We start from the raw sequence: 14,121 nt of genomic DNA, 5'->3' as shown, positions 1-14,121 counted from the left end.
GGATAGGAAGTGCCTTGTCTGTATAGGAAATGGCGGAACAGGGCGTGGTGACACTTGAATAATTTACACCTTCCCTTCCAGGTTCCCTTCAGTGCCACCATGTCACCAGTGCGTCTGCATTCCTCCAACCCCAACCTTTGTGCAGATATTGAGTTTCAGACCCCTCCTAGCCACCTCACCGACCCTCTGGAAAGTTCCACAGATTATACAAAGCTACAAGAAGAATTTTGTCTGATTGCACAGAAAGGTAACACAGCAAGTTGTTTTCTTTGACCCTGGATAATTTGATGAAGATCACTGTTCTCAGCATCCAGGTTGACTCTCTAGGTTTCATGTGTCTGATATTTACAGCACAACCAGATATCACTTTAACTTCATAATCCTTAAATAATCGTTTTATCATTTTTTCCTATGGATGTGCTTATTGATGCCATCTCCTAACTCCTCATAAATGCTTTTTGTTGTTGTTGTTTTGTTTTTTGTTTTTTGTTATTGTTGTTGTTGTTGTTTTTACGAGACAGGGTTTCTCTGTGGCTTTGGAGGCTGTCCTGGAATTAGCTCTTGTAGACCAGGGTGGTCTCGAACTCACAGAGATCCGCCTGCTTCTGCCTCCCGAGTGCTGGGATTAAAGGTGTGGGCCATCAACGCCCAGCTATAAATGCATTTTTAATTGCTTTGTTAATCTGGATGCTAATACTGTGATCAGAGCCAACGGTCTTCCTTGCAGCTCAGATTCATATCCAGTGTCTTTGCTTCTGGGGTGGAGGGGCAGCAGGTAGAGAGAGATAACACATCGGTGAACACAACAGCACAGAGAAAGGATGAACTTGATGGCAGCCTCAAGAGAGCTTTGTTTGGTTGGTTATAGTCCTGACGCTTCTAAGAAACACAAGTTTCCACAGTGTTTGAAAGCCTCTGTTAAAACTACAGGTTTTTTCAGCAGACATACAGATCCTCCATGCAAGGGAGACAAAATAGACCGATCCATGCTTTCCCTGGACTCTTTGAAAAAGCACCTTGAGGCGCATTTGAAGTCAACAGTGGGATTAATTCCAGCTGTCAAGTTGTTACCTTGCAGTCGATGGTGGAATGTTGCAGATAAATTAATAGATTATGAGGCAGTGGGTGTAGCTCTGTACTTCCATCAGGCTCTGGGTTCCATCTCAGCACCACAAAATAAAAACAATCGTCTTACCTCCAAAACAGATTGTGAATTCTTTAGATCCCTGGCACCCCCACCCTTCATCCACCCCCCATCATCCTTAATTCAGGCCACTATTTTGTACTAGATTCTCATACCTCTAAAAATAAACCTTTTCAAATAAAGAAGTCTATTTTTGAAGACTTCGCACTTTGAAACACTGTTAATATAAAAATAAGAATTCTAAGTTCAGCCTTTTGTGGTTCAAACCACAAGACTGCCTCAGATTTCACCACTATAACTTGTTAGATATGTGGGAAATGAGGGGAGAAGTGTTTTTTTTTATTGTTGCTTTTAAATCAAAGCACCTATGACACCGAGACACTTATTGCTGACAAGGTAGTGCCAGTGATGTTTTTAAATCCAAATCTTTTCCCACTCCCAAGAAGCCAGTCAGGACTTGTGGATCCACTGCCTGCTTTATGTTGATAAAACTCATAAAATGCTCTTTTTTGGAGGTGTGCACTCTGTGAAAAGAACTCTGTAATAACTCTTGAGTTGCATGACACTTTAACAGAATGGCTATAAATGTTATCATCCAGCATGACAAAGCATGCTTTCTCTTCCTTCTTGAGATATAAGTTAATTTCTAAGTATTGCTGTTTAGAATTGATGTTGATATTTTATTAATTGCTTCCAAATCTTTGTTGGCTCATCTGGTATGAAATATAAAAAAATTTCCATTTTAATTAATTACAATTGCCATATTAGTTTTGAGTATGGACACTCAAATTCTATTTAAGGCCAGTTTTTGTTTTTCCTAAAAACTGATATCTTTTTAGTCAGACTGTAACCTAGTCTTTCTGGGAAGTGGCTAGATACCAGATAGTGTCAACAGAAGTTGACATCCTGTATGTTCGTTCTACTGTAGTTAGTGTTTGTTTCTTGCTTTTCTCCCTGCTCAGTGCATTCTCTTTTGAAGTCTGCATTTAACAGCATAGCGATAGAGAAGGAGAAGCTGAAACAGATGGTTTCTGAACAAGACCATAACAAAGGCCATAGCACACAGATGGCCAGGCTCCGACAGTCACTGTCACAGGTAAACCCAAGTGTTTTCTTATGCATGACCAACAAAAGATGCTAGGCAAAGGAGAGGGCCGGCAGCACTGGGGATGGCATGTCCCTCAGACATTCTGCCAAGACATTGCAGAGTCAGTATTGAGTTTTATTAGTTTTCTAAAATTGTCAAGGTAAAAGTGAAAATGAGTAATAATTTCTGAGTACATATAAATTGTTATTTTGACTACTTGAGTTAATGTCTGGGGTCATTTGTCAGACAGCTCCTGATTTGAAAAAAACAAAATAGGCATTTATACATGATTTACATGTTTAAGGAATATTCTAGGATATATTCAATCTAATGGTAAATTGAACAAAATCTACTAGGTCTTCCACGCTTTATATTTTTCCACCTATATTTTAATCTGTTGAAAGTTACTAACAACTGTGAATTAATAGGTAAACGGGTAATTACTAATTAATAGTAAATAGGTAATTACTAATTACCTACTTCTTCTCTGATTTGCACTCTGGGGATTTCCTTCTGTCTGTTACGCTCCTGAACTAGACTTCTATATTTTAGCATATGTCATATTTTACTTTACTAAGAGTAGCCACACCCCTGTATACCTCAGCATTGAGGTTTCTGTTACAATCAAAAGCCACACATTTCTTCCTCTGTAATAAACATTTTCTTCAGCCAGTCCTTAATTGAACTCGGTTTGATTCCTTTGAGCATGTAATGCTGTTATGTGACTTTTGTGTGAGAACTCAGTGTTTATATAAAATATTATTCACTTCCTGGTGCCTTGGATCAGAGTGAAGGAGCCAGCAAATCCTGGGTAAGTGGCTCTCCGTGTGGATCCGACCCTGCTTGACTGTTTCCCGTAGTCTCTAAAAGGGAAATGTGAGCGCTCATCACTGTGGTTTTTGTTCCTGACCTGTCAGTGTTTTCAGTATCCAGACTCCTATGATGATGTGCCAATGTCTAGGCTACACATTCCCCACCACCACAAACACCATGCTGCTTCCGGTGCCAGTCCAGGGCCTCGGGGGCATGTGCATCACACATGGCCTGTCTGGCAGCCTGCAGAGGACTTCACTTATTACCTCTCAAAGGTTCTGACATCTGTTCGTGTCAGTGAACCCATGAGTGCTCTGTTAATGTTAATTGATCTTCCAAATCATTATTGTGAATGTACCATGAAGCAGAAAGATCAAAATAGCAGTCAAACAAACATGTAGGTGTCATCTTGAAGACACATAAAACATACCCTGCACCCCAAAGTGTTTCAGGGTTTCTTTAGTATGTTTGATGTTAGCTTAATGACATAAATTGAACATATAGTGAGAAAAATAAGAAAACTTGTATCTTGCTTGCCGCTTGCTTGCCTTTGTTTATCTCTTGCTAAGGCAAAGAATTGGCTTGAGGTCTGGGGATATCAGCAGGCTGATAGAATGCTTGCCTAGCATGCACAGAAAGTCCAGGTTCAACCCACAGCGCCGCATAAAACTGGGCAAAGTGACATGTGCTTCATAGTGTTAACACTCAGGACATGGAAGCAAGAAGATGTGATGCTGAAGGTCTTCCTTGGCTACATAGTGATTTTGAGGTTGGCCTGTAATTCATGAAATCCTGGCTCAAAAATGGATAGAGATCTAGGATTTGAAAGAATCTAGAAATGACTAAGAAGAGAGAGTGCAGTGGTAGAAAATCATCTGTTCATTTGTGTATACATTTAACTGACTAGATATTGTGCAAGATATGGAATATCACAGGCCTGGTTTCCAAGAAGCTCATGATCTTGTTGGTAAGTGAACACTGTCCATGCACCCAGGAAAGAGTTAAAGGGACCACACTGTACCATTCACAGCAGTGCTTGCTGTGGCAGATTTCTAGGGTTCCGGTTGTTGAGAAGCAAGAGATCAGAGCCGAAAGCACAGACAGGGATCTGACTTCCTCCAGAGACAGGTCTGAGGGGATGAAGAAGGACCCAACCCTGAAAAACGATAGGCAAAATCAACCATGTACACTTTGAGTTCAAATAGTTCCCTCTTTTGAGAGATACTTATTTGCGTCTTGAACAGGGCCTTGGTAGACTTTTCTTGGGTTGTTTGGTTTAGGGTTGTTAAACTTCAGTTTTCCTACTAATAAGGGGGCTTTAAAAAGATGTGAAAATAATTTGGGACTATCAAGACTGTTGCACATTAGCCACTGGAGAATCCGATGCTTACACTTGTGTATCATAGCTTTTGGCTACATTAACATTATCATGCCCATCTATATAGTTCATTTAATTCAGTCAAGCATACACTGGCTTCTTTTGCCATCACTGCTGTGGTGATTTCTGTTTTAGAACACTCAGTGGGGGGGTCTAGAGAATTTGGCTAAAGGGGATGTTCTTCCATGGGTAGTCATTCGATGGTAACCAGTCCTTTGAGACACAAAGGATTAAATTTATGCTATCAATGATAAGGGAAGCTTATCAGAAATTGAAACTCTTATGGCATTCTATGTATATTAGAAAGATTAGTCAAGTACAGTAGTATGGAGAATGGATGAAACAAAGGCAAAAAAAAAAAAAACCAGTTGGCCATATTCATTATTTGAGATAATTTGAGACTGTCTTACAATGTGTGGGATAATATTCCCAAAGTAAAGAGGTTTCATGGTTTGTAGAACAAGGACTGGGCTTGAAACACATTAGGGATCAACATGGCTGGTGATCAGCGGAAGGGGCTAGAAGGCAGAGTCCAGCCTGGTTTGATAATGTGGTATGTCAGTTCTTTCTACCCAGAAGAGGGGAAATAGATGGGACATATTTATCAGAGGCTTGTGATGGATGATTTTGTAGAGGAGGTCATCTAATATGATGTAGATCATCTAATATGCAAGTGGAGATATGTATCTCCATCTTGAGAAGCCAAAAGAAAGAAAAGGAAAGCTCAGCGTCTCAGGGACATTGAAGATGTTGATGAGTTGTGTTTTCAGACAAAGCCGAAAGAGGATGAGATACTGAGAGTAGGAAACAATCAATTGGAGCATCATGGCCAGCACTTTTTTTGCACAGTCCCACCTTAAATATAGTACTTAAGACTGTACAAGTACCAAATAGTTCAGTACATTGAGATAGTTTGTCTCCACACCCTGTGTATATTTTCGTATTAGCATAACTTCATGTTAGAGTGTGCTTTCAGATAACCCAAGGATACCTTTGGTCCATATACCCCATCAGCAATTAAACCCCCAGATGCTTTCCTCATGGTCTCCCTACAGAAAGGGAGGAAGAAGAGAGATGGTTGTTAAGTAACTTAAATAGACTGGCATTGAGATAGCTCATGTTTTATTTGAGTTAAATCCTATTTGAGAGATATCTAATGATTAAACAGGTACATTTTCAGGAAGTTTTCTCAGTATATATGATATCAACTTAACAGATTCTGTTATCTTTTTAGCAGGCACATAACATATGAAGTAGATAGGTGAGATTAGCATTCTTCACTATATACCTGGCAAAAATGGTTACCTGCCTTGAATGAATAGAAACTCACAAGGCTGGAGAGAACAATAAATTCTTCTTCCTTAATCTACAGAGACCCAAACATAACATAACTATGTAGTTTTACCCCTCATGAAACATAGCTGTCACGCCCATAACAAGCATAGATGTTGGACATACATGTGTGGAACAGGATATTTTCTTTGGCATCTGTCCCTTATGGGTGACCTAATTTAGTATCAACCCTCATTTTATGAACACAAAAATCAAATTATGTAGTATAAAACTAAGACAGCTTCGGCACTGCCAATTAACAATAATGTATCAGGGTGTGCATGGGTCATTTCTGCAGCATAGTGTGCTGCATTACTGTTTCTGGTTTGGTTTCCCACCCCAGAATTTATACACAGTTTGTGCTGAATAATAGCGTAAATTGAGTCCCTATAAATGTGAGCAACAGCATCTGACCCATCTACCCCAGCTGGAATTGCTGTATTTCACAATATCAACATGCCACAGTCATTAGGGGCGTCATTATTTTGTGCATTGCTGAGAGAGGGAAAGAAAAAAACATTGCTGTCAACTGAACTGACAGAGTGCTTCAGAGGCGCAATGCTGTGGGGGGAAATGTACCTTTAGAATTATTGAAAATATGTTAAGACTGAGACTGTAGGCAAAAGGTTGGCTCAAGGCACATAATGGCATAATTTAACATCCCAGCTGTACTATCTGTCACCCTCTCTGTCCACGTGATTATACATACCACAAATAGGTACTCTATAATGGGAGAAAAATTCTAAGTCTATTTGTTTGTTTCTGAATTTGTTTGTTTCTGAATTGAATTTCTACAATTCTATGGGATGCCAGGAAATATGGGGGGTATGAAAATGTTTCTCATAGGCTCCTTTACAAGCTTTTAGCTGTATATCAAGTTTCAATGATAGCCCATTGTCTCTGTAGGTCTATGCTAATATCACAACGCATTTATTGTAGTAAAACTCTGTAACTACCTAATTGTCCAGTAACAGGAAACCATTGCCTACCGTGCAGCTATCTAAATCATGTTTATAAAGAGTTTGATGCCTGACCAGAGAATAAAGTACAGATAAAAAGTAAAAATGGTGCATCTGGGAAGCAATATGGAAAGTTCATAGGCGGGAAAAACTAGGAAGAAAGACACATTGGTAACACCAGTTGAGTAGTAAATTCATAAAAACTATTTTTGACTCTTTCATTTTCTAAATATAACAGTATTTTTAGTTGAGAAAAACAAGGATATTTGCCCAGAATTTGAGTTTTGACTATTTTTATTGCATTCATTTTCTCACTTCTTTTGAACCAGCTTCCTTTAAAGGGTTTGATTGTATGAAAACTCTGACTGAGTGTTATTCGTCCTTCTCCAGCTCAGGCAGCCATGTTTCCTTCCCAGAACCCACAATTCCACTTAGTCAAATGATCTTACCAGTGTCTCCCTGAGTCTAAGTTAAATTCCCACCTCTTGTTGGGATTTAAGGGTTGATTATGGGTCAGAAAGTCAAATGATAACTTTCTCGATTGAGCAAGAAGGAATTGCCCTTGTTTGTTTGTTTGTTTTTAATGTTAGACAGGGGTATGTTTGAGGACAAAGGGCGGGGAGATTGGCATGTTCTGTGGGATCTTCCACATAGTCTAGGCTCACTAGTAAGTGCAGATGATCCCTGTACAGCTGCTCAGTGAAGACTGTAGGCACCACACAGTTCCACAGTGCTTCTCCCTGTTGGCCTTGGCCCCTATGTACAAAGCAAATCAATACTCTTCCAGGCAGGCCTCCGTAGTGTCTCTTGCTCAGTGGCTGGCACCCGTGGCTGGAATCTGCCTCCCTTTTCCTTGTTTTGTCTGTTTACTTTCCTTGAGCACATTCCCAAATTATATTTACCATCTTCTGTGCTCTTTCATACTGTTGTCACTCCTATTGTCATTACCTATATTCTTCAGTATTTCCAATTTCCATGATACTGTTAGAAAATGTGGTGCTGGACCCTGCTGGGGAACACTATGCCCAGCCCTCACGCACTTGGCTACAGCAAATTTCACAAGCAGACTGACGATCAAGGCAAAAGGAGGAGCCAGCCTGAGTAAGACTGCTAAAATGGGCTGACGCATGCATGGTGGCTGGCTTGAGTTTGCCAGAGTTGGGGTGACTTTATTTCTACTTTCTTTGTGTCATATATCACAAGTCTTGCATCTACCACTGCATATATATTATCAAAGAAGTCATTTCTTTCCAGTATTTGTTCCAAATCCCATGTTGGTAATGCATGGTTAAAGTAGAAGTAGGAGTTAGTCTTGTAGGTTTGTTACAACTTTGAAATTTTGAACTAATAAAATGCATTGTGCTGCACATAAAAGTAGAATCCAAGCTTTTTTTCTTTCAAGCAATGTGAGCATATTGGCAACAAATTGTAATTACCATGTAAATTAGCACATATCCTTGATCTTAAGTATTAACAATAATTTCAGAAAACTTATTTTTGAAGTTTGAAAAAAAAAGAAGAACCTTTGTTCTTCCTTTCAATAAGGAACACACTTAAAATTTTTCTTTGGTTACCCTAATACCTATTGGATAGCCAATTGAGGAGAAAACAGGGTTTTAACACTAAGAAAATTAAAGATGTGGGTTAAAAACATCTCTCTCCAAATCATCCCAATAATTGTCAAAGTAAGCTACACATGATGGGAAAATACCATGATCATTTCCTGTTAGGCAGCTGGATGCCTGGAGCTGGGCCTCAGAAGTATAGAAAGCTCCTATACTCCAAGTGTAAATATCAGAAAGCCCTCTGCCCCAAAATTATTTTATACTTCTGAAGGTATGTGGTTGTTCTTCAGAATGGTGACCTAGAAGCACTGGGCAAGATTTCAACTTGGCATTTTATTCAGATTAGAAAAGGGCTTCAGAAGTTACCCACCAAAACTTCCTTACTTTGTAACTAAAGAAATCACAGCCCTTGGTAGGCAGAGGCAGGTGGATCTCAGAGACCAGCCTGGTCTACAAAGCAAGTTACAGGACAGCCAGAACTGTTAAACAGAGAGACCCTGTCTCAAAAAACAACAACAACAAAAAAGGACAAAAAGAAATCACAGCTAGCTCAAACACAGTAGCACAAGTCTGTAATCCCAGGTATTCAGGAGGCTGATGCAGGAGAATTTCAAGCTTTAGGTTTAGCACGGGCTATTTAGTGAGGCCTTGTCTCAAAAGAGAAATGAAGTAACAGAGTGGAGGGAATATAGACTTCCAACAGCTTGTGGAAATCTAGGAAACCTTGTCTTGTCACTCCTAGAATTTTTCCCATTATATGCCAGAAAAAGAAAAGGTTATCTTCACACTTAAACAAACAAACAAAAAAAAAACCAACTTTTAGCTCATTTCCTACTAATATTAATACTTACAGGTTTTCCTTCCACACACATATCTGTATGAAGGACACATTTAATGCAAATTGGCTAATCCCTCAGAGGAAGTAGTTTACAACATTCCTTGTTAAAATTTAACACCCCTGTCCCAGAGAAGACCATTACCCTTGTGGTTTCATGTGGCCGATTCATGAACAGTATTCCAGTGTCAACAGGAGATGTGGTCATTTAAAAAAAAAAGAACAGATGGTTGAGATTTACATGAAAATCTCGTCAAGACTGATTCTGCCCATCAGCTCATCAAATGCCTTGCCAAAGCCTTCACACTTGCAGAGTGTGGCAAAGCAGATTTGGCCCGAATATTTCAACAACTGTGTGTACTTATGGGCAAAGGAAATAACCAAATGAACAAGTGAGCTTGCCACAAAGGATAAGCCTGAAGCATCCACTTTTTTTCTTTTTCAAATTCTTAAGTGATATTTTGCCCGTTAAAAATGATTTGAGCACTTTTACCGGATGACAAGGCATTAGAATTCTTCCTTTGAGGCACTTGGTTTACTTATACGCATTTTTCCTAATGTGCCCATGGTTTCTTAGATAACCGGACATTTTCTCCTCTCCTCTAATGTAATGTATCCACCTTCAGTCAATCCATACTTATTATAGCAGACCCAATGTGTGACTTAATGTATCATACAGACTGGTTCTGAAGACTTTAAACAAAAGCTCTAAGTCATTCTGTTATCACAATGCAAAACTGGAGTTAAAAGATGGGAACCAGGCTGGGGAAGGAGAGGAGAGGCAAGACAGCCTTTGCTCTGTGCTCAAGGTGTGCACCTTGCCCAGTGTAGCTGTCAAGTTTTGATCCTTATGTTTATAGAGTACTTGGATGGGTTCAGTTATAATTATCAAATACTACTTGCACATATATTGGTTACCATATCCACTGACTCTAAATGAAGCAGAAATCACATTCCCCAGGATAGATGCCCTTTGGTGAGCCCTGGCATATATTGTCTACTCTAAAACAACCATGTCCATTTCAAAATTCCCATTTTTAATAGGAAGGAAGGGATTGCTCATCCTTGTGCTCACATAGGCATCTCACCCGAAGCTTTACTGAAAAATTCCAGTGACCTGAATCCTATTCCCAACCATCAGTGTGAAGTGCAGAAGGCTCCCATGCTTTGTTCACAGGGGTCCTATAAGGGGCACACATACGTGAAGCTGTTCTGTTCTTGTATTAAATGCAGATGCTTCATGTGCTAAACTGTGTAAGTGGTGTTTTACTGGTGCTTATTTCTGGTGTGTTCAATGCACTGTGATGTAGTCAGACTCGGAGTTCGTTTGCTGTTAGAATTAGGTTCTTATTATGGTTGTCCATGTCCACACTATTCAGCAAAGTGCCTTCTAAGTTGTGTTTGTGTGTTCCACTGTACTGCCAAGAGGATTAGTTGTGAGCTCCTGAAAAATATAAACATGTCCATTTCCTTTCATCAGACTGAAAGGTAATTCTGTACACTAAAGCCAGTTCGTTAATTATTCCAAGGATTTTTGAGATGCTGACCTGCCTTTGAAATGAATCCTAAACTTTAGAGTAGAACAAAAGAAAACCATGAAAGAATCAATAACTTTCATCCCAGACTTCACAAGGTAATATATATGTGGTGGTAGACTGGTCTTGGATGTAATGGGTCTGCCTCTAAGGAGGAGGAAATCCATGTATCATTTTTATGAAGCCCATTAAATATTTCAGTTCACTAACCTACTTAAGTAGTGGTCTTATATTATGAAAAGTTAATGGCATAACTCTGAGCCATTTATTTCCTTCTTAACTGATGTGGTCCAGTGCATGGTAAAGTCTGAGCTAAGAGCATCTCGGAATGTTGTTGTCTCAAGTTGTCCCCTGTATTTGTTTGTAACACCCACTTATTAATTTGCAGTTACAATTGCCGTTTTTATTACTTTAAGGCACTCAACCAGAACGCTGAGCTCAGGAGTCGGCTGAACAGAATACACTCAGAGTCTATCATTTGTGATCAGGTTGTCAGTGTAAATATTATCCCTAGCCCTGATGAGGTAAGGCTCATGAATGGATATAGAACACCCATTTTATGTCATCTAAATTACTGCATATTTTTGCTTATTTCAAATAGTTGTTTTCCATTAACAATATCCTCTGCATAAATATTTGTGTTGCAGACAGCTCAGTATTCTCTGAAGTAAAAGATGTATGTGAACTTGACATCGTGCATTCTTGGTGCTGTCTCTATTTATTTCTATATTCACCTGATGTCACCAAATATTCAATGTATATATTTTGTTCAGCTTGTTTATTTTCTGTATCTGTTTTATTCTTTTTTTAAAAAAAAACATGTTCATTATCACCAAATGTCTAATGAAATGCTGAAAAACTTTAGCTGACAAATTTTTAAATAAAAATTGCTTAAATGTTTCTTTGGAAGAAGTCATCTAGGGAGAGAAGCTACCTGTTCTTGCTAAAGCAAAACTAATTGTGCTGCTAGAGCCCTTCATGATGACTCAGACAATCAAAAGCCAGCAAGGACTGGAAGTGTGTTTGCCTAGCATGTGGAGGCTCTGGGTATAGCTAGCACTGTGTCCTGGGTACTGCTCTAACCAGTTCCCATTGTGCTTCACATGTTATTTTCAATAACCTCCATAGTACATGCTATTATTCTATCTTTTTAATATTGAAGAAATGGCATGAAAATAGAAAATCATTCAGAACATAGGCTAAAATATGTGCAAGCTTTTGTAAAGTTCTGTTTTATTAATCATGAGAAATTGAAGCTTTGTATATGGCAATGCATCTACCAAAATGAGAGCTTAAACTAATACTAAGGTCATATTTGCACCAAAGCCATATATTTTAGTGTAAATGTTACCATAAATCAGACTTAAGCATTTCTGCTTGAAATATCCCAAGGCATCCTACCTTTGACTTAAGTTGCCCACTGTTTCCATTCATCTTTAGGGTCCCTCTGAACTCTGATCACAATTGCATCCACTCAATTGCTCAGAATCTCGGGATATTTCCAAGATGTATCACTGAGAAAATATTTAGATCCAGCAAGGTGACTCAGCGAGTCAAGGCACTTGCCACTGAGTCTTACAACCTGAGTTCAGTCCCCGGGGAACCACATAGTGGCAGAGAAAACAGACTGCTGCACGTTGTTCTGTGAACCACCCCCTATACACATGTGTGTCTGTACCCCCTTGTGTGCACCCAATAAATAAATGTGATTTTAAAATTGCTTAATAATCCCTAACTGGATTCTTCAACCTGAAGCGTGAATTAGAAAATATATTATATTCTTTAAATTCTTTCTAAATAAATTTATCTTCCTTGAAAGCAGTTGTTTGAACCTTTGCACATATGAACACTATTTTACTTGAAATGACATTCAGTGGTCTAGACATGTTTAATTGATTTAAAATCCATGATTTAATTGGAAATTGAATTATATACATCCTATTTCAGAAATTGATCTTATAATTTAGTTGTCTCAAGCTTAGTTGTCTCAAGAAGTTTCTGTAAATATTTCTTGAGGTTTAATTTACTTCTTAAACCAGTGGTTCTCAACCTGAGGGTTGTGAGCCATTGGGGGGGGCATTTGCTTATCAGATACTTACATTACAATTCATAACAGCAAAATTACAGTTATGAAGTAACAATGAAAATAATGTTATGGTGGGGGGGGGGTGGTCACCACAACATGAGGAACTGTATTAAAGGGTTGCAGCATTAGGAAGGTTGAGAACCACTGGCTTAGACTATGACTAGTAATGACAAGCCTAAGACCACAGTCAGTTCACGTTTTTAATAGAGGTTTCACCTGTTGAATTCCATTCGCTACCAACAGATCATAGACTTGAAATCAGGTTGTAATGTCACCATCTTTTAACTCTGCCTCTGAATGTCTCTAGACACAGTAGATGGAATCATATATGGTAACAAGTGAAACTCAGTCACTAGTGTTAACAGTTTGGAATTCTCTAGAAATCTAATTTGGAGGACTAGCAGTGCTCATAGGAGGGAAAACATGATTCTGTCATATGCTTCTTTCTCCTTAGGCTAGTGAGCAAATCCATGTCAACCTCCCTCTGTCACAGCAGGTGGCCAATGAGAGCCGCCTCTCCATGTCAGAATCTGTATCAGAGTTCTTCGATGCGCAAGAGGTGCTTCTGTCTGCAAGCTCATCAGAGAATGAGGTAAGGGTGTGTCCTGGGTGTGGCCATCTCATCTGCGTGCAGCTGTGAGATTGGCTAAAGACTGTTAGCCTCTGGGACTTTGTGTTGTTGAGTGTTAATGTCACAGAAAGATGTTCACATTACAACAGAGCCTACATGTAAGCCACCATGGTGCTTCCCGTTTCCTGAGCACTCGATCACTTCACAGTGCTTCTGGGCTGCAACTCGGGGGTTCTTAACTTGGATGGATAAAGGGAAATGATCAAACATTTATATATGTGACCGAGTAACCAAACCATTGGTTACAGAGTCCATCGCAGAGACCATTTGGTTATACAGAAAGGACGGGAGAATTAGAAACCATTTCTATTGGGCAACTTAATATTTCCACAAGGCAAATCTGATGATGTCCCAGTCCCCCTTATTAAGATAACAATTTAGCTGTGACATAATAATGTTAATGATCTGATCTCTGTACTCAAGGGCAGCCTCATGTTCCTTTTTGTTCTAGATCCTCCCAACAGCCAAAGGAGTGATTCCTGGAGTTATCAGTTTGCTAAAGACGCCGTATTCTCCCTTGTAACAAAGAGACTGTAATCTTTTGTATGACCCACACTGGGGAGAAATGGACTGCATACCTAACCTATGCCTTGTGTTTTAGAGGTTTTCAAAAATAGTGGCTTTTACTCATGTCTTCCTCCTGTACCACAATATTCAGGAGTTAGCCAGGAAATAAGCTCAAATGACAGTCACCATGGTGTTCTCAGGGTTTTCCCTCCTCTTTAGTTAAGATGTGGCTTCTAGGTGAATCTAATC

General features: G+C 39.3%; 1 protein-coding gene across 6 annotated transcripts in view; it reads left to right on the top strand.

The window, feature by feature from the left end:
- Positions 1-14,121, top strand: part of Osbpl6 (oxysterol binding protein like 6) — a 73,694-nt gene that overhangs the window by 40,406 nt on the left and 19,167 nt on the right. For 4 of the 6 annotated variants that reach the window (XM_035446655.1, XM_035446654.1, XM_035446653.1 and 1 more), the window contains 4 exons: positions 82-247; positions 2,107-2,240; positions 11,065-11,172; positions 13,189-13,326. In XM_035446655.1, the coding sequence (XP_035302546.1) occupies positions 82-247; positions 2,107-2,240; positions 11,065-11,172; positions 13,189-13,326 (546 nt within the window). Of the gene's footprint in view, positions 1-81; positions 248-2,106; positions 2,241-3,018; positions 3,043-11,064; positions 11,173-13,188; positions 13,327-14,121 lie in introns of all 6 variants that reach the window. The other 2 variants (XM_035446651.1, XM_035446656.1) reach the window with 2 other exon arrangements.

This window comes from Cricetulus griseus, chromosome 6 (assembly GCF_003668045.3).
Source record: "Cricetulus griseus strain 17A/GY chromosome 6, alternate assembly CriGri-PICRH-1.0, whole genome shotgun sequence".
Lineage (NCBI taxonomy): Eukaryota > Metazoa > Chordata > Mammalia > Rodentia > Cricetidae > Cricetulus > Cricetulus griseus.
Note: the sequence above shows the minus strand (reverse complement) of the source record. Positions and strands in the feature narration are given on the sequence as shown.